At 33.8% G+C, this 26,667-nt stretch overlaps 1 protein-coding gene across 1 annotated transcript in view; it reads right to left on the reverse strand.

The window, feature by feature from the left end:
- Positions 1 to 2,999: 2,999 nt before the first annotated feature.
- LOC134855346 (uncharacterized) overlaps positions 3,000 to 26,667 on the reverse strand; it is a 41,002-nt gene continuing 17,334 nt past the window's right edge. The window contains exons 2-11 of the mRNA XM_063871845.1: positions 25,656 to 26,597; positions 21,773 to 21,845; positions 19,638 to 19,851; positions 16,745 to 16,872; positions 16,235 to 16,310; positions 13,821 to 13,954; positions 9,958 to 10,286; positions 9,082 to 9,213; positions 5,707 to 5,844; positions 3,000 to 3,255 (exon numbers count right to left, since the gene is read on the reverse strand). Coding sequence (XP_063727915.1) covers positions 3,159 to 3,255; positions 5,707 to 5,844; positions 9,082 to 9,213; positions 9,958 to 10,286; positions 13,821 to 13,954; positions 16,235 to 16,310; positions 16,745 to 16,872; positions 19,638 to 19,851; positions 21,773 to 21,845; positions 25,656 to 26,572 — 2,238 coding nt within the window. The 5' untranslated portion in view covers positions 26,573 to 26,597 and the 3' untranslated portion in view covers positions 3,000 to 3,158. The remainder of the gene's footprint in view (positions 3,256 to 5,706; positions 5,845 to 9,081; positions 9,214 to 9,957; positions 10,287 to 13,820; positions 13,955 to 16,234; positions 16,311 to 16,744; positions 16,873 to 19,637; positions 19,852 to 21,772; positions 21,846 to 25,655; positions 26,598 to 26,667) is intronic.

The following is a 26,667-nucleotide window of genomic DNA, read 5'->3' on the forward strand; positions in this document are numbered from 1 at the left end:
AAAATTCCGTCAAAAAGGGCTAGTTAAAAAGTCGAAATTTGTCTGAAGAAAAAAAACCCACCCCGAGCACAAATATTCCGTTACTTTCGTATCGAAAGTCGGAACAATAAATTGTGTTTAATAATTGTTCAATTTCACCCACCAGTTCCTTGAATAAACTCTAAGAGATAAGAAAAATGTTTTTTTATAACTTTTTTGTAGCAAAATGTTTACAAAACGCACATAGCCAAAGTTAAGAATTACACTCGAAAAATAACATTCCGTTCCGAAACGAAAAGGATACAAACCACAATTTACAGATGAAATTATTGAAATTTTAACAAACATAAGAAAAAAATTATCTCGAAATATCTCAAAAAAAGACGGAAACGTTGGCAAAGTATATGAGAAAAAATTGAGAAAATTACCAAAAAATTTGTTTGATACAGCTGAATAGCAAGCTGCACATTTCAGTGAGCCAAAATTTTACTTAGAGTACACTAAACTAAAATAAAAACCACTAAAGCAAGAAAAAAGATGATTACAAAAAAAAGAATTCTAAAACCGATGAAATTAGAAGCAAGGCTATTTCCAAGCATGTAGTTTTTAAGGGATTTAATGATTTACAAAATACACGATTGTCACGACCGAGATGGGTTACAACTAGGCCCTACGTTGTAATATGCTCCTTTCAAAATTATTAACAGGAGAATGTATATCTAGAAGACTGTACAAAATTTTGCAATTTGTAGCAATATCAAAATTACAGTTTAAAAAGTACTGAAAAAATTACTCATTTTTTAGCTGCGAGTCAGTACTGGTATAATTTTTTTATTCGTAGTTAATTTTAAATATAGTTTTAGGATAGTAGGTCCGTTCGTAAGTCGATGTATCAGCAAACCGAAAACGGGCATACCAGATCAGTAAATCCCTATGCACTATCAATTACGTAATCATATTAATCAAAAACTGAGCAATGTTCTTTATATCAAGTTTTTTCTTCAATACAAAAATGAAATCAATGAGGAAATACCTCTTGCCATCAGTTTCTTACTTTTGAAATTATTTCTCAAGGTCAGGGAAATTTTTTTTTACAAATTGTTATTTTCAAATTTGATGTTATTATTAGGTCATTCAGTTTAATGATCTGGTATTATTGACTTATCAATTATTGCTAACAAGCTCAAGAAAACCCTGGTTTCCAATCAATTAACTAACCCTGATACATGTTAACCGATAAGAAATACTTTGTTACAGTACTGATTTCAAGTTGCAGCCATGATAATTCGATTTGTGCTTCACAGTGTGTCATCAATTTTTTTGACGGGGTGCGTTCAGAAAACCGATGCGTCATTAAATCACCAGATCGGCGAATCGAATTATGCAATAATTTCTTCGATTTTGAAATTCTTATATTATAGAATTAATTTTCACTGAGCTACTGAACTTTGTGTCTAATTTATAGTTTGCCCATTTCCTTTCTCATTTCAATTCTTGCTTAGTTTGAGTAAAAAAACGCTCCAGTGTATCTTTTCAAGCTCTTAGTGAAATTACATTTGGTTCAATAGCAATAAATTTTTTCATAAATGATTTGTATTGCTTATTTATAGAGAGTATATATTATTACAAAGCCCTGAAAATTCCGATTGCCCCTTTTTTATTCTTGAATAATTTTTCAAAATAGAAATATTGACCAAATATCAATTTTAAGCTGATAATATCAAAGTGTTAACTTTTGAGTCGGTTAAGAATTAATTAAGACTATTTAGCTGGCTCAATCCATTTTGGAATGATTATGACTGCGGATACCTTGCCACGCATAAATGAATTGAGTATCGAAACAAAACATCAAAGTATATCTCTACCAGCCAAGCCGCACTTTAGTCTAGTGCAAGCACACCCGCTTGTTAATTCCAAAACTTCCGGCTCGATGCCCATATGCAGTCCATTTTTCTGGAAAAAAGATCCCGGCCATATATATTCCTCATTTTCTTCAAACATCGGAACAATTACATTTTAGATACTGTTTTACTGTAGGTCAGTAATTCGATGTCCGAGTGAACCAAAAAAGGGCCTACCAAGATTCGAAAACTGAGATTTCAATATGACAATTAATGAAGTTAAATTATTAATGCCATGATTTTCTTCGACATGTCATGAACAACCGATAATTCAAACAACCGCTATTTTAAATATCCAAAAATATATCATTATATATGTAATAAACTGACACAAAACTTTCATAACCAAGACATTGTTCTTTTAGTAGTTTCTATTAAACCGATTAAATTGAAAAATTCGTATCCCAATATAATTAAAACTAGTTTGCAAGCTACCACTCAACTAAAAAAATTTTGTTTGAAATAAATCTTGATCCAAGTATATATATTTTTTTCAAAATCATTCTTTATGAATACTAATCTTTCATCACAAATGATTTTTTTTATAATGGTTCAAATTTAGTGTTATGAAAAAATCTTCATTTTAATTTGTATAAAATTGGTTGCATACGACACGATTATACAATCCTGCATAAAGTTGAGAACAAATTATCTAATTTTTATAAAACCATCACATTGATTACCAGTATTTAATCAAAATTTGAATTAACAACACAAAGTTAAAATAATGAGAGGAGATTTAAATTTCGATAATAATTTTTTAAATTAAGATACAAATAGTGCGTCAAATACAAATGTTTTGATGATTTTTTCAGTTTGATGCATAACAGAAGTTTTGTGAGTTTTTTGAAAATAAAGAAGGTTTCTCTTGCTGGTACTGATGATGATGAATAAACGGAATAGGTTTATCAAATACCTAGATAATTTGTTTTTATAACCGATAGTAGTCGAATAGTTCTCAAAGTTATGCATTAAAACCTTCCTTCATTAAAAAATTGATCAACGATTCATTTTAATTTTTTTGTTACATTTCTGTTTGGTTTTCTGTTTCGACTTTCAGTTCGACTAGCATAAAATCGAAACCTCAGACAGAGGTAAACATTGTCTTCCCTTGGCTGTTTTAAAAAATCCGTCAAAAATCATAGCTAAAAGTCGAAACAAGTCTGGAAAATAATCAAATAACCAGATAACCAAATAATCATATAATCATTTAAACAAATAATCAAATACTCAGAAGAAGTTGAATGGATCTTGTTTGAGGAGTGGTCACTTTATGGTTCAAGCAAAATTGTCCAGAATTGTTTGCTGATACCACTTACAGGGCTTCTCCCGTTTGTAATTGAATGGGTTCCAGCAAAATTTTGAATCTCCATGTCTAAACATGACAATTAATGCACTAATTAAGATCTTTTAAACTCTGTGCAAAACTTAAATTTTGTTAACTACCCAAACCACCTAATATACCCCGGTTTTCTCCAAGGAATTTCACGGTTTTTTTGTAAGCGGGGCGGGGGATAGTTAACAAAAACCCAAAACTTGAGCAGACATTTCATCTGCTTCAAAGTATTCAATTTCAAGAGCTCTGAACAAAATACCTTCAGTTCATATCAAATAAAATCGCAATCACCAAAACACTTATTGTTCCAAAAAATAAACTAACGTTTCAGATGTTTAGTTAATATCAAATGGTCGTACGTAAAGTTATTCAGAACAGTGGCAAGAAAGTAAAAGGGCAAAAATGGGAGAGGGTTGAGTCCCTCTTTTCTAGTAAAAAATCATCGCATGACTTCCGAAAAATCACTATTGGTTACGATTTATGCAGTTTCTATTTTTCTCTGAGGGAGATTGTCGCGATAACAAAGAGCAATTCTTAAACTCCAATTTTTTAATGAAACTTTTCTAAAAAGTGCATCATGACGTCACCGTTGACACTTTTATTCTATCAACAGACATTTCACGGCGGCACAGAATATCCAGGCAAATCAGGGTGTTCTTCATGTTCTGGGAGAGATCGAAAATTCAATAAAGCCAAACTTAAACAGATGCACCGAATTTTCGATATTTTCAAAACCCACCGTTTCATTGCTTGTCAATCACAGCTTTTCTTTTCAGTTGTCTCGTTGTATAAGCAATCGTCAAAACTTTTCACTTACAAATATTTTCTAGAAAACTTCCAGTTTTTTGGTACGAATACAAATGATAAATTCTTATGGGACAGAGACTGAAAAAAGATTATTTTCATTAATCAAAATATGTAGGTGTCTGGTACTATCGTGATGCTAGGTTGACTGTGAGTTTATAATGACCACTTCTTTTATGATAGTTGACTTGCAGAGACACTATGAACATGTACAATGCAAACGTTAGATAGCAGACATCCGAAACACATCTTTAAAACCTCAAAGATCCAGAAACTTGTAAAAGGGTATAACAGTTTCAGTTTATACTGTTCGAATTGAAATGACCCAAAAAACTCGCAAACGAAAAAAAATATTCTAATATAAACTAAATTTTTGGTTGAAAAATTTATTCGACTGATGATTATCTCATCTGAGTTGAAATTTTGTCAAATTTTTTTAAGACTGATTGCCGAAGATTAAAAAATTTTTTTGATTATTTTAAAAATAATAATAAACAAGACTGCTCGTATCAGGGCGAAGCCTCAAATATTCCGTCTGCTGTTTAGGTTCTATAGAGTAGTGTTTGAAAAAAATGGATGATATTTTGGAAGTTTTTCGAATTTTTGATTAAGAAAGTTTTGTGTTTTTTTTATCATACCCTGCACGCTGTTTGAAGAACAAAATGATATATTTTGCTTATAGTGAAGTTTTAATTAGACCAAAAAGCTCGCCACAGTTTAATTTGAAACAATTTCTAAGATGGATTTAATCTCCGCTACGCGTTAATAGCACTAATTATATCGCGCGTTAATTAATATCTCATATATGTTATGACAAAGTCTATCGAACCTGTAAATTCATAGCGATAGCGACAACTAAGTGCAACTATGAAAAATTGTCCTAAATCAAATAATTAAATCAAAATGCATAGCGAACAAGACTGCTCGTATCAGGGTGAAGCCCTGAATGTTCTGACTGCCTTTGAAGTTTATGGAGCAGCAATAACCTAGAAAAAAATTAAATGTAATAAAATAAAAGGAAATTGTTTTTTTTTCTAAAATGTGAAAGTTTTTACGAAAATCATCCCCCCACACGCCATTTAAAGTACAAAAAGATAGATTTAGCTCTTTGTAACAAATCAATTCTGACAAATAAGCTTCTTTCAACCAATTTGGAACGACTTTAAGACGGATTAACTCTCCGCTTACGCATTAATAGCGCGAAATATATCGCGCGTTAATTGTCCTAATTGGCCAAAATGGCAATCGTTAAACCTCCATAACTTTATGCAAAATGATCACAGGAAAATATCTTTTCAAATTTAAGCTCAGGACAACAATTATTTTTGAATGATGTAAAAAATTGCCGCCAAAAATGGCTAGTTAAAAAGTCAAAACTTGTCTGAAGAAAAAAAACCCACTCCGAGCACAAATATTCCGTTACTTTCGTATCCAAAGTCGGAACAATAATTCTTGAAACATTCAATTTTGACTCCAACACCCGCTAAAGCATTTGTTGTTGTGCAGTATTAAACCAACTTTTTTGAACTAGCGTTTTGATTTACACTAGAAAATTTCCGCACGACAAAAGTCTGCCCTATAAAATACTGTCAATAATAGCCTCTGAACAATTGTCCCTATTGAAGAATAGTCACCTCGCAACTTAACTTTTATTCAGAACAAAAATTTTAAAGGCTTTATTCGTACAGGCAGGTTCCCTCTTCGTGGTTTGCGTTTGTCTTGTAGAACCTTTCCTTGTAAGAGTCCGAAAAAATTCGTGCCCGGCCCATATTGCAGCTCCTGTAGCTGACAAGTCCATCATTTGGGTTTTCCAGTCCAGAAAGCCTAAATTGAAAAAAAAAACATGAGATTTTTTTACAAAAAAAAACATTCAACAAGTACTAATAGATTTACATTTTGTCACAGACTTTAAAATATGTTTACTATATTTTTTAACTCATAAATGATTTTTTATGGGTAAAAAATTTTTGTAAACATCTTTCAAGTTTTGAGAAAATTGTTGGTAATATTTTTCGATCTGAACGTTTTTAATATTAGCTTAATGTTTTTTTTTCATGATTTTAATTATTGTTGAAACAACTTGATGAATAGACAAAAACTGCGAATGAACCAATCACTGCAATTAATTTTTAATAAATTGGACATGTTAAGAGAGGATTTTTCAAAAATTTTTGAAAATTTAGCGACACTTTTATATGTCAACCAATTGTATTTTCCGATTTTTCGGGCCTGTTTTGGAAACAAAAACACACCAAAAAGTGACCAAAAGTTGTATCATTACAACTCGGATTTTCAAATCATTGTCTTCAGTGCGGTTCGAAACGCAGGAGGCGCATTCAAATTGTTCATAACAGTCAATTGCATCCGACCAAAAAACAAAAAGAACAAAAACAGTTTTTAGTTCGTATCATGATGTTCAATTGAAACCTACGGTTTTTGAAATATTGCGCATTATTGACTATTTATTTCTCATTAATTGGTTTTATCAGCTTTTTCATCTCATATTTGTGTCAAACGCCAGGGAAAATGATATGTTCAAAGTAGCCGCAAAAAGTTTTTTTTATTTCATTTGGAAAGTTAAAATGTACAGATTTTTTTTGAAGTAATACCAAAAAAAATCAATTGCCTAGCTAAATTACCGAGTTTTGACAGTAAAACCCTAGAAGTGATTTTCATGGGCTACGTTGGGTTGTTGCCAAAAAATTTTCCGAGTTTTGATCTTTTGTTTCTTATGCTCAATACTATCTCAATATTTATACCCAACTGGGCTCATGAAAGCTTTTTTATTTTCTTAGCAGACGAATAACTCATTTTTTACTGTCATAAAAAATTTTTATAATTTTGAAAGCATAAACATACAAACAATAAACATATACGAGGCGGTAAATGAATGAAACAACCCTGTGTTGCACAACGTTTTGGAACCCCCAACCAAAGAAACGTTCCAAAATTCAGAATAATTTTTGCTGTTTATGATATAACTTTGCCTTCTTGATTTTAAAGAGCAAACTATAAACTTCTAATTAAATAATGTGAAGAGTTTTGCTTAATATGAGAATATTGCTACAAAACTAAAACGCATTTGAAGAAACAAAGCATCGGCTGATTTTTTACACTAATTGACCGATAAAAAATAATTAAAAAAAACACAGGAAAATGCAAACAATGAATCTACACAGTAGCGTGCCGAGAAGGTGGGGGTGAGGGCGACTGTTCCCCCCTCCCCCTAACTCAAACTGGTTGCCAAATGTTTTCAAGGGGTCCCCCCCTTCGGTATAACTTTACAAGATCCATTTTTGGCAGCCCAACATCAAAAAAATTTCTGAAGACGCCTTCGGCGCCAATATAACTAAGTTTGAATGGGGGAGCGCGCAATAGATTAACCGCCCCTCCCTAAATTAGCACGCCACTGATTATTGCACGCCCAATAAGAAGACAGTTGTTGTGAAGAACAAAATTTTGCATTATGCGAAGGAAACACACTATTGTTCAGTTTTTTTAATTCAAAGTTTCCACAGTAACATATCGTTGCGGTTAATTTCAAAATTCTTATGGGAATATTGATAATTTTTTCATTTTTCAAGCAACTTAAATAAAATTGTTGTAAATTTTTTTTTTCAGTCTAGCTTCTATTGTCAAAACAAAAATGACTTTCGTTGGTGTTAAAAGAAGGTGAAAGTTCTAACCGAATTTGAAATATAATTATTGCGACGGAATCATTCATGCCCTCGGGTCAGATAAAAAACAGTTTCATTAGTCTGATTAATAATTTTTATTGTATCTATTGTTATTGTTCCGAATTTTGAAGAAAACGACGGAATATTTGTGCTCGGAAGTTTTCTTCTTCAGGCAAATTTCGACTTTTCAACTAACCATGTTTGACAATTTTTTAAAAATGATCTGAAAATTATTTTTGTCTTGAGCTCAAATATAAAAAGATGTTTGACCTGTGATTTTTTTTGTAAAGTTATTGGATTTGAAGATTAAGTCCACTCAGTAGGAAGCAGGATCGAAGCAGGTCGTTTGGTGCCAATGTTTACTATGAAGTTATCAGGGCGCCGACTCATGAATTTCTCATATTGATTTTCTCCTAGTTAGTATCCAACCAATTAAATAGATTTCTTCGAGTTTTTAAGAAAGTTGGGTTGGCCCAAATATACGTTATCTATATTTGGAAAATGCGAATTTAAAATAACTAAAGATATTTATGAAATTGGCTTTATAAAATGGTATAAAACGGTGTGTTGAAAACCTTATAAAATAAAATTTGTTATATGAACAGATGCAATTTGTGGGGAAAATGAACTTTTCTGTCTTTTTTTGTACTGTTTTTAGAGCTGATAATTACCGGAGCTCAATACAGGGTATGTATTAGCACAATTTCATTTAATACAATTGACAAACATTCCATTTTTCAAATAACCACTTGAACAAAACTCATTTAATATTGCCGCTTCAAAATGAAGTCTTCCATTCCATGGGTTCTTCTCTGTTTTATGGTCCAAAACTGACCTTCCCTTTATTTTGAAAATTGAATCATAATTATGTAGCTTGATCGGTTCAAATAAATTCCAGCGAATTGAAAGCATTACGAAGCCAAACTGAGCAATTTGGGAATTGTAACGGGAATCCGTAAAGTTTCATCTTTATTTGATTGAGTTTCTTGTGTTTCCTTTGATTGGGTCGACATAATTTCAACATGTTTACAAACTTGTCTCTGGATTCCAGTGACCTACACACAGTGTGCCTATCCAGTGGTCTTGTAATGAAGGAGGACTGGCCTATTAGGGTGTGTCGATTGGCATATGCCCATGTAAAAGAGTGTACTCAAATTTGAAATTTTGGACAGCGTGCACTCAGCCGAATTTTTAGATTGGTGAGCGTGAAATTTTAAAATTTTTTAGCTGTTTTGTTTTGCATCTGAAAGCACACCCAGTAATGAAGATTGACTTTCATTGGAAAAAGAAGCCAGGTTAAAATTTGGTAACTCTGGCCCATATAACAGAAAAAAAAGAGCCCTTATTGTCCTCATTGCGCGAGTCAATTGGTTCAGATACTAACCATTGTACCATAAAAAGCTGCCCTGACCGGCTCCACTTTCTTCCCATTCCCCAAGAGCTCATTCCACACATTGCACCGGAGATCAATGGTTTGGAGAATTTTTCAATATCACTCAAAGTCAATCCAAGAATACTGAAACAAACCTAATTCGTTTAGTTCACTCTTGCTTATTGACATTGAGTAGTGTAACTTATTTACCTATGGAGTAGTTTCGGATTGAATACACCTTTTATTTTTGAAACCGTCTGTTTTGAATGCACACTCTCTTTTTCCCCCACCTATTTCCCCGGGTCGAACTCAACAATGAAAATAATGCGGAACATAAAAACTTATAGAAAATGACAAATTTATATAAATTTCTTTTTGTAGTCAAATTAGAAGCAAAAACAGTTATAGAAAAAAATTTTTCTCGTACACCCTATACATATGATACAAATATGGTAAGGTTTTTTGCAAGACCTTACAAAAACTTATTCTCAGGAAAATTTAAATTTTGTGAAAAATTTTGTGTCTCAAAATCAATTCAAGCAGGCAAAGTTTTAAATTTTCACAACAAAGCAATCAAACTCAAATTTTCTTACAAAATAAGCACAAACAACAAAGAATAATTTGCTCATCTACTATTTGGCTTTATTCAGAAATTTTGCCTGGTTGCTTTAGAGTTATAATTTCCTAAGTTATTTTATCCACGAGGGAAAGGACCACTTTACAAGCTGTACAGCTCATCACGGCAAACCGCTGTTGTGGCTCTGCTTAAGAACTACTTGCAATTTTTAGCCATTTTTCTGGGCTGAGTAATGTTGCCTCACCCTCAAGCACCAAGCATGGATCATGGTGGGCCTCGAACATCCGACCTTTCAATTGAGAATTTCTAACCTGGAATTATAATTTGGTGTTATTGTTCTGTATACTGGGGATGGAAGTGGGTCAGTTGAATCGCAGTAATTCATCTCCCGAAGAGTTGATAGAACTTTTTTGGCGGTAATTTTTCCAACCAGAGGAATTTTGTAGACTGGCAGTCCTTCTTGACGGCATAGCTTTTCTAGTTTTTCAGCTACTTTGCTTCCCTTCCAAGGAGCTTGAATGGCATACCACTGGCTCGATTTTTTGTGTAGCCTGCATTTCTTGGTTTTCAAGGTCGCTCCAAACAACAAATTTCCCATCGAGTGTGTGAAAATGATCTTGTTTTTGATCGGACGGCCAACCTAAACAGATTGTCTTCCAGCGCATTTAGCAGAGATTAAAAATTCAATGAAGCCCCATATTCAAATCAAGTATACAAAAGATCCAAGAAGTGCTTTTGATGTATTTCCCCCCTAATTTCCACACTGAGTTAATAAAAAGTGAAGGTTTGTGAACAAAATTTTGGTTTAAATTTTTTTTACCCAGGGTTGATTGCAGGGTTGACCACCATTCAACGAAAACAAACGAAAACGCTGTGAGTACATTTCAATGTTTCTGGGTTGGCCGAAACTTCTAATCAGACAATTTTCCTACATGAAAAACGTCTTACCCTATTTGATATACCTTTAGAAGTGTGCGCTGAAATTTAATTGATTGTCAGTTTTCCAGAAAAAAAACCAATTGTTTTTTAATTCCGCATAATTAGGTGTCACGAAGGATGTTTTCATGCAAGTGGCAGCAATCACACACTTAAACTACATTTGGTGATTTGCCATATAAATTAGTAAAATAGGTTTCGCAAAAAGTTAAAATAAATAATTTGTATTTAGTGAGAAACCTTTGTTGAAAACAGTGGTCTGTTTTTTTTTGTATAGAAGAGGTATACTTTTGTTCTGAAGTTTTTCGAACAAGTTGTAAGTTTAATCTAAAACTATATGAAAAGTTTTTTTAAAACACTCAAATTGAGGTCATATGAAAGTTTACGATAAACTTATTTTTGAAGGAAGGTTATCCCAGGTAAGGAAATTACTCAAAATGCTAGCTTATAGTTTTTTGGTTTAGTTAAGTTTCTAATATTTTTTCACTTTTTCGTATTTTTTTTCTGTCAAGAAAGTTGCATGCAAAACTGAGCTTATTTTCTGTTACGTTGTCCAGTTGCTGAAATGCTGAAAAATCAATTGTATTTAGCAGAAACCCAAATGTTTTTTAGTTTTTTTTTGCAGTCAGACTTTCAACCAAAAATCGCAATTAGCTAACAACATCAGAAAAAATTGCACCCATGAGGTAGTTTCTCCAAACGTTTTTCAAAGATGGTTTTGACCTCATGATATATATGCAATTTTTTGAAGTTTGCACTTTAGTTATCAAGTCTGAACGTTTATGATCCAAAATCATTTTTTTGAAAAGAAAAAAAAACAGTTCAAGATTAAAAAACAAAAACAAACGACTCATTACGTTCAAACTCATTACAAGCAAAACATTCAAATTTCGAATTTTAGAGAAAAAATGAAAGGCATTGAAACACTTTGAACTTCCAGAACAATTTATGATTGGTGCTTTTTCGGTTAAAATTACCCAATTGAGAAAACTTGATCAATAGGTACCGTTTTTATTCCGCTGAGATTTTTATAAACTAAATTCCACTTTCAAAACTATAATTCGCGCTTTTTTTTTGCGCAAATTCTGCGTTCTTTTTGGAGAGTGCTATTCACGTAATTTTTAGCAAATGAATATAAATTGAACGCAAAAAATGCATATATCCCTAAATGTTCATACATGCATTTTACGTATGAATGCGCACCCGCAGTTATAGGAGAATATTAAGAAATTTTTCTGAAAAAAAAAACAAAAAAAAGTTATCAAGACTTATACGTTAATCATTATCAATTATGATCAAACATTTCCCAAATTTAAATAAATGATTGTCACTTGTTTTATTTGTGTGAAAGTTATTGATTGACTGTTTATAGAAAATATGGGTAGTCTTTCTAAGGGCTAGCAACCCGGATACTATGTTTTTTTATAGATCGTAAAATTTCTTAGAAAATATATAAAAGGAAAAAACATGCTTAAGCAGTTGAACAGATTAGCTAAGCAAAAACAAAGAGTAGGACTGTTTTCTCTGTTTTAAAGTTACTGCAATGATAACTATCTGTCTTCAATCTTCAAGCAAAACAATTAAACGAGTAAAAAAAACTTTGCAAAAATGTGTACTTTTCTATGTTTTCTTTGGCTGTTATTTCTGTATAAAAAAGCTCACCTCGAAAACTTTTAGACAGTTTTCAGATTTATATAGTGACCAGTGGAAGTTCACAAACATTTACAAAACAAAAATAGATAAAAATGAACTGCAGCAAAAGCTCCGTCAGATTCTTGAGCAACAGGAACAGAAGAAAATATTAACCACAAATCATCAAGCGGATCCCATTAAAGCCTTCCAAGCGGATGCCATTAAATTTTTAGGACCCTATTGGCACAATTTCATCAACGAGCAATTTTTATAGGGTCAATATTGCGAAACAATTATGTTGGTCACGAAAATCACGTGCAGTTTTTTCGATCCCATGATCCGTTTTAAAATTGTGTGCGAAAAAATTGCAAGATACTTTCAGGAAAAGCAAAAAGAAGGTAATGCTAAACAATTTTTTTCAGACTTCTTGGAAGATATGTATGCAAAAGCTGAGGCGTCCTGAAATTTTATTGAAGGAAACTTGAATTTCCATAGGTTTTTTAAAAAGCACCAACCTTGTTTGAAGCTATTGCTCTTGTGTGACTCGAACTATTTTGTGTAGAAAGTCCTGGAATTTTTCTAGTATCTTTAATTTTCTGTTTTTTTTTGCCCAATTTTTCTAGAATTTTTTAGATACGCTGCCTGTCATTAAAAAGTAACTGCTTTTCAGTAAAAGAGAAGCGATGGGGAAGAGGTTACGTCTTCACCACTCAATCGAAAAGTCAATTTTTTGAGACCGAACCTGATCGAGGGTAAGGCAATGTTAACCAGCACAAAAATCGCCAAAAAATGCATGCAGCTCTTAAGCAGGATCACCACAGCAATTCTCCGCGAAGAGCTGAACAGCATGTATGTTGGTCCTTTCCCTTCTGGATATACTATTCTAATTTAATTTAAGGACAACGTAGTTTTTTGCCTGGGGAAGTTTTCTACTCATTGTCGGGCCGCAACATAAGAATTGACGACATAAAAAAGTACGAAAAACTTTATTTTGCTGATTGCCCGTTTTTAAGCTTAAGTTCCATTTTTTTCAAGTAGTAAAGTAAAGTGTTAAAATTTTATTGACTGGGCGTTTTCTTTCACTCTTTTTCAAAGTATCGCAGAAAATCGCAGAAAATCTATGAGAGAACATCCAGCCCTTGTAACCATTGTTGTTTTCTAATTTTTCCCGCATTCCAGACTGAGTTAACGCATTACCAACTTTGTGACCGAAGCCCTTTTTTGGGTTTAGAATTACCTTGTGGTAGTACAATTAAAGTAAAGTCTGGCAGAATATGGTAGATTTGAAGCCAAATTAAGAGAGAGGTCGTCCTCACATGCTATCATTGCAAGAACAGAGGATCGAATCCAGGATCTGCCGATCATTATGTGAACACAGTACCCTATGCGAACTGCCGCAAAACAAGCCTAACTTGACGCCGTAGGCGATGATAGAAAAGTTTTTGTCAATCAGTCGTCAGAAAATTAGTGTAACAGCTATATTTTTGGATTTTGCATAAATTTGATAACCCATAAAAAATGTAAGCCAAAAATATGTGAAAGTTAAAAGTAACCTGTTTATTTGTTTTGTTTTTGTTGGTGGGTAAAAAGATTTTTTGTAAATTACCCCCCCAGCGGCAAAGGTACAAATGTATTCGTGCAACGTGGTGTTATCCCATCCATTGTTCACTGTATCCATATGAAGAAACTTGGTAGAGCTGCACACTTTTGGCAGCATGTCGTGCAGTTTCCCCCAATACTCTGAAAAGTAGCAGGGACCATGTTAGAACTTATAATTCTTGTAATGACCTTTATTGTAAACGTAGGAAAAAACTATGGCAGAGGCGGATTTTTCAACCGAAATTGAAACCCTGAAAAATTCTCCGTGTGGATAAAATTTTTTGCTACCCAGATTCAAAGTCTTTGAAGAGTCTAACTACTCTTGCTCGAATCCCTGATTGAAAAAAAAACTGTCAAAAAAGGCGTTTTTAGGCACTTTTTGGAGAATTTTGACCAAAAAAATTGCGTTTTTTCGGCGCGCGCTCCCCCCTCAAAATTAGTAAATATTAGAAAAATTTTAGGGTCGGTCGGCCAAAAGTGGATTTCTTAAAAAGTACCAAAGGGGGGACCCTTTGTGTCGGCAGGGTGTCGAATCCCTGAGGGGGGGGGGGGCGTCCGCCCCCCCCCCCCTAAATCCGCCCCTGTTTGCATTCGTCTTTAATGGTTGATATTTTTGGTCATTGCTTTGGAGAGTAGCACATATTTCTGTGCTTCTTTTTGAATTTTTTTGATGTTGATACAGAAGTCCTATAACATTTTGAGTTCCCTTATAGCGTTAAAGTATTTATTCCGACCATTGAAATTGGAGAGAAACTTTGTATTCGGGTGGGTTTTACTTTCTTTGTTTTCCAAGCAAAATCAAGTACTAAAACCAGCCAACGGAATGCGTTGAGTGGTATATCATTTTGAGGCCCATGGAAATGAAAACTTTTTGATAGTGTCGAAAAAAAAACAGTTTGAATATGTTAAGTTTTGGTCTAATTTTGATCGAATAAGAGAAGTGAGCAGGCTTAAATTAGCTTATCCGTGCTTATTTTTATACCAAAAAAAATTAATTTTCTTAAGTTAGTTTTGAAGTTTTCTTGCGCATTTTGCTAATCAACAACGTATACTAAATTTCTCTCAAAATTCAAAAAAGTTTTGCACAAGAACTTGGAAAATCTTTTGAATTTTTCGTTTGATTTTTGTAACAATTTTCATTAATTTTTCTAGTCATTTTTCTTCAAAAATTATTTTCCAATTTGCCCTTTTTTTGACTGTCGACTGTGACAGTCGAATACGCTCAAGCTCTAAAAGAAAACACTTTTGCATTTTTTAGGACTGGTCGGAACGTTCTGTTCTACTTCACAGTAACCGACTATCCTTTTTTAGATTTAATTTTTGTAACAACTTGGAATCAGAAAAAGTTATTGATCGTCAAAGAAGGCGACAGAATCTTTGTGCGTGTAGTTTTTTGCCCAGACAACTTTCAACATTTCAACTCCATCTGTTAAACTTTGATGCCCAAAGCTCAATGTTAAAATCGATCTTTTTTCTTGAAGTGTTACAAGACTGAATTGGAGTACATTGAATGCCATAATTTAAATGGGAACAACTAAAGCGCAGAAAGACCTAAGGCAAACGCAGCATTTTAAATAATTCCAAATTAAAAGGTTTGCAGAACTTACCACTTAGTACTTTACATAGCGTGTAGGGGATGAAATCAAGAAACGAAATCGGAGAGCAATTCTTTTGTTAATTTTTTTTATTGTTTTCAGACGGGTTTTAACAATTTTTAAACCTTTTTAACGACTTTCAGAGGCAGTCGGAAGATTCAGTCAAAACAATTTTTGCTCCGTCTTTCGAAGAAACCGGAATATTTATGCTTGAAGTTGTTTTTTTATTCAGTCAATTTTCGATCGAAATAATAGATTTAGCAAAACTTTTGATATCCCATTGAAAATATTGACTCGCTGAAATCAAATCAAAAAAGATGTTTTTACCTCGGATCATTTCTTGCAGCAAGTTCTGGTAGTTTGAAAATTGCCAATTTGGCCATGCTCTGGTTTAACTTATGCGCGCTTTGAAGATTTTATTCATAATGCCGAAAAGGTAACGCGAATTTTTTATGCATGGCGAATCATACAGCACAACAGAATTGTTCCAAAATGAATTGAGGCTAGCTAATTGGTCGTTTTAATTTCGTACGACTCGAAGTTTTAAGTTTGATCTTTCATATTGTCCAAAATTTAAAGTGTTGAATATTTTTTCCCAAAAACTATTCCTCATGAAATAAGTAGCAATCGGAACACTTTGGGCTTTGCCCTAATATACGAACAGTCTTGTTTATTTTTACTGCTGCTTGAAAATAATTTTTTCAAATATAATGTTCAAAAAGACTTCTTGATTTTATAAATAGTTTTCATTAAACTTCGACAAATAGTACCTTAAGTTCGCAAACCTTAATGTTTTTTTTTTCGCGTATGTGTACAATAAAATCACCTGGAAACGTTTCCCGGATATGCATTCCTGTATCTTCCGGTATCTGTCCAGTTCCGTGAATGAAAAGACACTCCAACTGAAACACTAATGAAAAGTAGAATTTTCCTTTTCCTTGCGTTTGAGCAATCAATTTTCGCTTTAAATGAATGAATGAATGAAATTTGGCATGAACGAAAGATTGATAAATATGCCATTATGGCAACAGTTTTAAGTTTGGTTAAAGGAACGGATGGAAAACGATTTGTTTTAACGGCCATTTTCGGAAACAGTTTTGAAGCGCTACGAAACTCAGCTTAAAATAGTTAAAAAAAGAGTTTATCCATTTTTTGGTGAAACTTTTGCTCATTTTCACAGTTTTAAATAAAAGTATCATTTTAAGCGATGAGTACATGATTTTTGTGCGATAGTGCAGGGATACCCTTATTTCGAAATGCTAAGTATGAGAAACGCAAAGTTTTACAACAGTTGTCAAAAAATTTAAATATTTGTAAATAAGAGAAACGTTCTTACCGGTTCGCTTGTGGCACGTTTGTTTCTGTTGATGGTGTCTTCAAATTCTTTGTTGAACTCGTACTCAGCTTTTTCATCGCTCTCGGGCTCAAAAGGTTCTTCATGGTATGGACACGAAAGCGTTTTCCCTGAACACAGTCAAATACATAGTACAAGCAGTGAAATAATAACACTAACCAAAAAAGAAAATATATCGTAACTAGACTGCCCTGAATGTTCCGACTGCCCATTAACTATGGTGTCGAATAGTTTTTGGTTTATTAAATAATGAAAAATTATTAATTTTAGACTGATAAAATCAAGTTTTAAGTGTCAAAATTTGAATTATGTATGGAATTATTAAAACCAATTAAATTGCCTCAATTGCAGCTCCATTTGGAACTATTTGTAGTGCTGGATAATTCGCCACGCGTAGAAAATGTGCGTCACACTTCCAGCATCAAAGTTTAAAAGGAGCAGTTTGGCTTGACTCGAGCCAGATTTGTGGAGTGGCATTATGAGGCCAAACTGTGCACTGGATTACGAGTGTTAATTCATTACGAGTGTTATTCTGCGCGTACATTTTAAACGCCGCTAATTTAGACTGTTGTGTTTTTGAATTTGATACTTTTGTTGACAAATTGTGAGATAATTAACTTAATTGGGGAAGCTTAGACCCAGACTGAGCTTCTTTTTGAGTCTGTCAATCAATTCTCAATCACTTTATTACGTTGGTCTGCTAAATGACTCATTTTTCACTTTTTATGCTAAAAGATTGGTCTGCTAAACGATCGGTCGCTTTCATGCTATTCACACGCTTATTGTTAGGACTTTCGTAACGAAAGTAACGGAATATTTCTGCTCAGGGTGGCTTTTTTTCTTCAGACAAATTTCGACTTTTTAAATAGCCATTTTTGACGCAATTTTTAAAATATTATTCAAAAGTGTTATGAATAATGTAGTGTTGTCCTGAGCTTATATTTGAAAAGATATTTCACCTCATTTTCTGAAAGTTATGGTGGTTTATAAATAGTCTATTTGGCCAATTTGGGACAATTGACGCGCGATGTATTTCGCGATATTAACTCGTAAGCGGAGAATTAAGCCGTCTTAGAAATCGTTCCAAAATTGATTAAGGGAAGCTTGTCTGCCAAATTGATTTGTTATTGGCAGCGAAACTTATTATCCCTTTAAACTTTATATGGCGTGTGGGGGATGATTTTTACAAAAATCTCATTAAAAAAATCATTTTATTTCATTACATTTAATTTGTTTCATTTTATTTCTGCTCAATAGACCTTAAAAAGCAGTCGAAACATTCAGCGCTTTACCCTGATATGAGTAGTTTTGTTTGGATATTCGAATTTTTTGAACAAAATACTTCAAAGTGAGTCTTAATATAATCTCCATTACAGAGCCCGATATAAAGTGTAAGGAAAAATGTTTGTTTTTAATAGATAGTTTTGAGTTGTTCTAAAAGACAGACAAAAATTCTGCTAGATATTTTATGGTTTACTTGCCCACACTTTCTTATTTTTCCGACTTTCGTGACAAAAGTAACGGCGTAATTGTGCTCGGGGTCGTTTTTGTTCCAACTTTTGAAGAAAACGGAATATTTATGCTAGGTGTGTTTTTTTATTTAGTCAATTTTCGAGGATCGAACTAATAATTTTCACCAAAAATTGTTAAAGCTCATTGAAGATATCGACTTTCTGAGTTCAAATTTTAAAAATATATTTTACCTCCGATTATTTTTTTTAAAGTTCTGTAGGTTTGAAAAATGCCAAATTAGCTATGTTCTGGACTAAATTAAGCGCATTTTGAAGAGTTTATTCATAAATGCTGCAAAGGTTACGTGATTTATTGATGCGTGACGAATTATCCCGTACAGCAAAATCGTTCCAAATTGAACTGACGCTAGATAATTGGTCGTATTAATTTAGTACGACTCAAATTTTTACACTATGATGTTGTCAAAAAATTTATTGTTTTTCAATATTTTTTCTCAAATACATTTTGATATTAGTTAAGGGACATTCAGAACATTCAGGGCTTTGCCCTAAAATAAAAGCAGTCTTGTTTTTTTTCAGAAAAATTTCGACTTTTTAACTAGCCATTGTTGACGGAGTTTTTTTTATAGCATTCGAAAGGTATTGTTGTCTTGAGCATAAATTTACTAAAATATTTCAGCAGCGATCATTTTTCGTAAGCTTATGGGGGTTTGAAGATAGCCGTTTTGATCAATTTGGACAATTAACATGCGATATTTTTCGTGCTGTTAACGCGTAAGCGGAGATTTAATCAGTACTTAGAAATCGTTCCAAATTGGTTGGAGCAATTTTATTTGCCATGATTGATTAGATAACAGGAGCAGAATCTATGACTCTGCACTTCATGTGGCGTGTTGGGGATGATTTTTACAAAAAATCTCATTTTTAAATTTTTTTTTCCATTTTTTTAAAATTACATTTAATTTTTCATGTTAGTACTGCTCCATAGACCTTAAAAAGCAGTCGGCACATTCAGGGCTTAGCCAAGATACGAGCAGTCTTATTCAATTTATTTTTTAACTATTATTCGATCAAACTTTTTAGGCTGAGGTTTCAATGCTGGAGCAACATTTTGATTCGAATCTTTGATTCTAAATTCTAACAGGGTATTTCAAAGACACCGTTACATTTAAAAAAAAATTTTGGGACGCCAACAGAAACATCTTGGAAGTCAATTTTCTCCTTGTTAAAACCATTTTCCTCAATTTTAATAATTAAATAAACCGAAACTATCAAAAATCTTCAATTAATTTGATTATATTGCATTTTCAGAAAAATCCTGTTTCTAATTTTCTATTTTTCTTGAAACTCGGTGAGGAACGAGAAATAACACAAACTTGAAATCGAGTTAGCAAAGCGCTTACCCTTCAACTTTGTAGACCTGGTTTTCAGAATACGATGGACAGGCGTCCTCCAGAATGTAGTGATGGCTTGAAAATCTTCACTTTTTATTTTGGAGATTTGATTGTTCAAAATCAAAATCTTGTACGTTTCACAAGGTACTTCAAATTCCAAAATCGCAGAGCGTAATTCGGAGCAACGTTGCTGGTGCCTCGAGAGGATTTTCATATTCTTTTGCTGTGAACAAGAAATAAAATTGTGTTTAGAACGTCGAGCGGCACATTTATGATAGAACTATGTCGTTGCCACTTCAAGAACCCTGCTAAATTAACGTAATATTAGCTTGTTTTGATAGCTACTTAATTTGGAGTTTGTACCAAGTGATAACCCTTCCCTGAAATTTAATATTTTTTATTAAATTTATCAAATTTATCAATTTTATCTTTATTTTTTAGCCAAAAAGATTTCAAAATATTGCCTACTGGTCTTAATGTTTTACTTCACATATATTTTTAGGAGCCGTGTAATCAAATTAAGAGCCGCGAAAATCAATCGAACATCGGTTTTGACAGGTTGCGAATTCTTGCATAGCCAACTTTGCAATAGGATTTTATGATGCTTCGCTTATATTTTTTTTCTTTTTCAGAGAAAACTTCAGGTTCAATGGATCATTTCTGTTTTGACTTTTCAAAAAAGAGAGGAAAAAAATTGCATGTTGTCGTTTTTTATCAAACAAATTTCAATTTTTAATGTAAGAGCTATTGACCTCCTAAGCGAAAACTTTTTAAGGTATTTCACAGATATTTTGTCGTTTTATAGGAGTCTGAAAACTGCCATTTTATGTAATTGATAATATTAAAGGTTGATTTTTTTTGAGCTATTACCGCGTGAGCGGCGATCTAATCCGCCTGACGAGTCGTTCCAAAATGATTGGATGCAAAAAAATTTTTCGTAGTTAACACGTTTTTTCAAACTAGTTATCTCATTTTGTACTTTACATAGCGTGTTCGGGAAGATTTTTACACAATTCAAAAAAAAATCCGTTTTTTTTGTTTTTTGTTTTCCATAGGCTTTGAGAAGCATTAGAAACATTCAGGGGGCTTTTTGTTTTGGTCAAACAAAATGATTTCCCCAGCTCTCCCAGAACATTATGAAGACTAAATTTCAAAAAAAAAAATTTAAAAAAATTTGATCGTTATTGCTATTTTTGGTCAATTTTTGGAAAATTTTGACCAAAAAATTGCATTTTTTTTGCGCGCACTGGCTTTTCAATTTTATTATATATTGGCGCCAAATGCACTTTTTCGAAAATTTTAGGGTTAGTTGGCCGAAGGTGGATGTCATAAAATAGTAAGGTCCGCCTGCCCCCCCCCCCCTCCCCGCCCGTTTCACTAGATGCGCCCCTGCCTGATACGAACAGTCTTATCAGTGTTTTGTATTTCTGGGAAAAACATCGGCTGTTTTTATATTTTTACAATTTGTACTTTTTTTTATCATTATCTATTTTTTCAAGTTCTCTTTGAAGCAGTATTCTAATAAAGCGCGTGTTATGAAATTGCATTGGCCAGAATCGTATTTTGCACAATATACAAAACAATCGCCCCCTTTAATTAAAAGCAAATATCCCAAAAATCTCAAAAGTAAGTTTCACTGGGAGTGGGAAGATTAAAAAATATTTTATTTGTTTTTAACCAAATTTTTTTGATAGGTTTCAGGGACAATGATAAAATTCAATACGTGCAACTTTGTTTTAAAAAAGCGTGGGAAATCAACTACGCAATTTGTGCCTTTTTAGCCATTGTGAAAAATTTTCCTCTTTAATGCAGTTACTATCTATTAAACGTACGTATGCTTTCGTTTGAATTTGATCCACTCGTAAGCTTGTTTTACGAATTGAGCACCCCAAAGCAGAGGGGGTTGTTAATTTGGGATGGGATGTAATGCGTTGAAATTTGCTTAACTTATTTGCTTAAAATTATTGTCATAATTTCCAAATCTATTACCTAAAATTTTCACATCATGTTTTATTATGCTAGAGATTAAGATTTTTCAAATGTGTTTCTTTGATGAACTTCATCGAACTTGTCGTATGAAATTATAAATAACACTTATGAAGTCATCCACCGATTGAAAAAATAGAAGAGAAAAAATATCTCACCATAACAGTTTCTATAAACTGTTTAACTGGAAATCCAGCTCCGTCTTCGCCCAAACACCACCATGATTCATCACTGAAAGTATAACCCAATAATTAATGGACAGACCTTTGCCCCCTTAGTTTGACTATTTAATTCGTAGGCCAGCTGAGTTAGACAGATTGTAAGAAAACTGTATGAAAGAGCAGAAAACTTTCACGGAAAGGAAAAAATTGCGCTTAATTTTGAGCTATTGGGCTCAGTTGTTAGTTCCCTTTGTTTCAGAAAGTGCCGAACGAGCTCAAAATTTCTGCGTCTCCGCTTTGTTCTATTTTGAGATATCTAGATTTGGTGACGGACCCTAAAAATTTATATATACTAATTTTGAGGGGGGAGCGCGCGCCAAAAAAGCGCAACTTTTTTGGTCAAAATTTTCCAAAAAGTGCCTAAAAACGCCTTTTTGGCCTCTTTTTTCAAAATTTTGCCTGTCGCATGAAAACTTTGGCCAAGACAGGGTCATTTTAGTGTTTTGGGAGAACTCAGAAGATCAATTTGGTTGATCTAAAAAAAAGTTCGACAAACTTTTGAAATTTTTTGAAAACCCCCCTCGAGAAAATCCTAGTTCAGCCGCTGAATAAGACCAGTTGTTTTTCCGTCTCGATAAAAAACAAAGATGCAATCTAACAACGTTTTCGAAGAGTGCTTGTCCAAATTTAGTTTTCTCAATTTGGACAGATAAATTTATTTTAGTTTCATGGCCAAAAATTATCGTTTTCACTTTTTAATTTAACAAATTTTATATAAAAACCATTTGCACAATTTGTTGAAAATTTTTCGAAAAAATTTTGTTAGGGTTCATGAAAAACTAATTTTGATATAATTTGTCAGCAACAGAACCGCTAGTTTGCGTAATTTTTGTTGACTAAAAACTGCCAAAATGGTTTATGCGTTGAGTAAACTTTTGGAACCGAACGTCTCAAAATGAATTTTACCAATTTAGCAAAAACTAGAACCCGAATGAACTTTTCCATCCTCGCGTTCACTCCTCTACCTCCCCAAAGTTCGGCATCCGTCCTTACTTTGATACCCCAACAACAACCCCCCCCCCCCCCCCCCCCCAACCCCCAACACCCCTTCCACTTCCTCCTGCACGCCCTACCCGTTTATCCCCTCCCCCAGTTTACTAAAAATTCATCTCCCCCAAGATTTGTCCCCACACATACACATACCCACCGCTCCCACGGGGAGGGGGTTAACTTGGAAGGAGCTGTTTGGTTTTTTGGTAAAGAGGTTCTAGTAAACTGGGGGAAGGGCGTGTTAGCATGGGGGATGAACTAAGCTGGGGGGTTGGCCTAAAAAGGGGCTAAACATCGGGGACAAGGAGGGAAAGAGGGTCTTAAACTGGATAAGGGATGATAAAATTTGAGAAGCTAACAATGTATAAGCAAAAACATTGTTAAGGGAAAAGTTAAAAGAAAAAATTGTGAAGAGAGATATGTATAAGAAAAAATTGCGATGGAAATAACAAAATAACAATTTTCTTGTCAAAGTCAGTTCATTTTCGCAATTTTCTAATAAAACGTGTGCCAAGTCAAAAGCAAATCTCAATGGCGCGTACACACGGAGCCGCCTTCCCGGATAGCCGAAAAAACTAAATACCTCCGGTTGTATTTAAATTAAATCAGAAAAATTCACTAAATTGAGACGCATTTTGATTGGACAAAAAATGTCTCAAAATTTTGCAGCCTGTTATAGCTAACAAAAATCCGAACCTTTTTAGGAGATTTGATTGGCTAATACTTTTACTCTAATTCAATTAATTAACAGCAAAAGTCGACTACTACAGGGATTCGACCCCCTCGCCAACCAAAGGGTCCCTCTTTGGTATGTTTTATGATATCCTTTTTCGGGTATAGATTTTTTTGTTAAGAAATAGGCAAGGGGTAGAAGGGGGATTTACTTTTCGGCTATCCGGGAACGAATTTGTTTTTCGGCTGTCCAGGAATGAATTTATTTTTCGGCTATCCTGGTATTCGGCTCCGTGACAAGCCACCCTCTCAATTTGCAAAAAAATGAGCTGTGTTTGAAAGTTCGGTTCTTATGCACTAAACGGCCCGAAATTAGTATTTCTACATTGAACAATAAAAATTTGTGGCTGAATCTGATTGGCTAATTCAACAACGCGTACGGTACTTTGATTAAAACTTCAAGCAGATAAAATTGCTAGCCAAATTACCAAAAACTAAGAATTTTTGTTCTGTTGAAACCATTTCACAAAATTTTTCTTGTCTGGGCAAAGTTTCAGAGTTGACGTGAAACTAATTTTCTTATGTGACCAATATATATTTTTTCTTTAATTTCGGCTAAAATTTTTATCTGCTGGAAAGGTTGACTGAAACGCTTGGCTTGACCGTGTTGCTTGGGTTTGATTGAGCCAATCAGATTCGACCGAATAACTTTCAGCTCAAGTTATACAAACATTGATTTTGGGCTGTTTAGTGCATAAGACCCGAAAGTTTCAGACACCCTCTGGAAAAAAAAACAATTGTAATTCGTTGTACTGATTATAATCGGTGAAAGTGGATTTTATTGGTTTGACAAAAAAAGAAGATTGTTATTCAATTTTAACCAGCTATAATTGATTACTTTTAATTTTTGTGGAAACTGAGAATGAAAACCTTATATAATCGAACAAGCGTGAATAAGCATGAAAAACAAATAGAAAGAAAGCGTAAAAGTTTAATGCTGTAAAGTTTTAAAGAGGAAGCGGCGTTAGCCGATAGGTTTACCTAACTGCTGAGCAGAGACTTAAATTGGATACTTCCGGGAAAGTACGAGTCCCTCACGGCACAAGAAGCTTTATTGTTCCGACTTTCGTAACGAAAGTAACGGAATATTTTTGCTCGGGATGGTTTTTTTCTTTAGACAAATTTCGACCTTTTAACTAGCCATTTTTGACAGAAAAATTAACCACAATTCAAAAATTATTGTTTGTCTTGAGCTTAAATTGGAAAAAAAATATTTCACCTGTGATCAATTTTTGTAAAGTTATGGGCGTTGAAAGATTGTCCTTTTGGCTTTTGGGACAACTAACGCGCTATATATTTCGCGCCATTAACGCGTAAGCGGAAATAAAATACATCTTAGAAACCTGTCCCAATTGGTTGAACGAAGCTTATTTGCCATAATTGAAATATTACTACGTTCGAAAAACCAAATAAAAAAAAACATTTTCATTTTATTTTTATTACAGTTTTTTTTCATGTTCTTACTGCTCGATAGACTTGTAAAGTCAGTCGCAACATTCAAGAATTCTTCCTGATACGAGCAGTCTTATTATCTTTTGCAATAACATAAATGTATAAGTTGCTTGAAATTGACCTTTTCTGACCTCAAAGACATGTTGTGGCAGTAAAACTCACAGCGTGTTTGCTTTCAATTGTACTCTGTTAAAATGAACGCGCGCTATGGTACTAATTGTTTGGAGTGCGGCCTGTATGTAGACAACCGTGGATTCCAACTCGTCAGTAAGCAGACAAATGCCAAATTAACCAATGAGAATCGAGATGAGAAAACAAATTTACGAAATAAATAATTATTAGTTATTCATTTCTTCCTTGTCTCGATTCTGATTGGTTAATACAGTATTTGTCTACTTACTGACGAGTCTGATACGCGGTTGTCTAAATACTGCTGCGTAATTTAATTGTTTATTCGAATTACATTTAACATTATCCTTAAAAACTCGCGTTTTTTTTTGCCAAAAACTGTTCTTGCAAACTGTTTAATGCGAGGGGTATTTTGAGGTATTTTTCGCTGGATTGTTTTTCGACCTGTACGTCCAAAGCTGAAAGTGCAAAGAAATTGGTTCTAATAAGTTTGTTTTTAAGGTAGAGAATAACTTACCTGGAGCCAACTGCTTTGTTTTCTACCACAGTCAAGTTTAGGTCAAAACCAGTTCCAGTGTCCATCGTTTCAGCTTTATATTGGATCTGAAAGTTGATATCGCCCTTATCGTACTCGACCGTAACTCTACTGATGTAATCCACATTCTGTGGCCTCTTACGCCACGTGACGTCCATAGTGACTGTGAACGAATCCGGTAGAATTACTTGTGGTTCAATTTCTTGACAGGTATGCTTAGCGGAACCTTCTGGAACAGCTCTGGAGTAATCTGGATCATCGTAATCTAGATCATCGTACCACCATGTCTCGCTCCTGTCAAAATCAGGAGTATAGTCTTCGTTGTCATCTGGAATGTAGGATCCTCCAAATGACTCATGTAAGCTGGTATAGTCGTTCTTAGCGGTCGTGTAGTCGTTGTAATCACTCGTGTAGTCGTTGTAATCACTCGTGTAGTCGTTGTAATCACTCGTGTAGTCGTTGTAATCACTCGTGTAGTCGTTGTAATCGCTCGTGTAGTCGTTGTAATCGCTGGTGTAGTCAGATTTGAAGATCGAGGAGATCGGATTATAATCACTCGTGTAGTCGGATTTGAAGATCGAGGAGATCGGATTGTAATCACTCGTGTAGTCGGATTTGAAGATCGAGGAGATCGGATTATAATCACTCGTGTAGTCGGATTTGAAGATCGAGGAGACCGGATTGTAATCACTCGTGTATGAATTATCAGCATCATAATCATAATCATAATCCGTGTCAAAAATGTCAGCAATTAAATCAACAGTCATTGTTAAGATCGATGACCCCGTATCCAAAGAAGTGTAGTCATTTTCGTAGTTTCCGTCTGTTGAAACAAGTCTGACTTCTGCTGCTACAACTGTCATCAAGTACCATCTCATAAGACTATGGCACCAGCTCATTTTGTCAAACTGTTGTCTGAAACAACTGAAACAAAAAATGAAGCAAAACTACTAAATTTTGACTGCAATTTATGAAAATTAAGCGGAATAATTAT

This window comes from Symsagittifera roscoffensis, chromosome 10 (assembly GCF_963678635.1).
Source record: "Symsagittifera roscoffensis chromosome 10, txSymRosc1.1, whole genome shotgun sequence".
NCBI classification, from domain to species: domain Eukaryota; kingdom Metazoa; phylum Xenacoelomorpha; order Acoela; family Convolutidae; genus Symsagittifera; species Symsagittifera roscoffensis.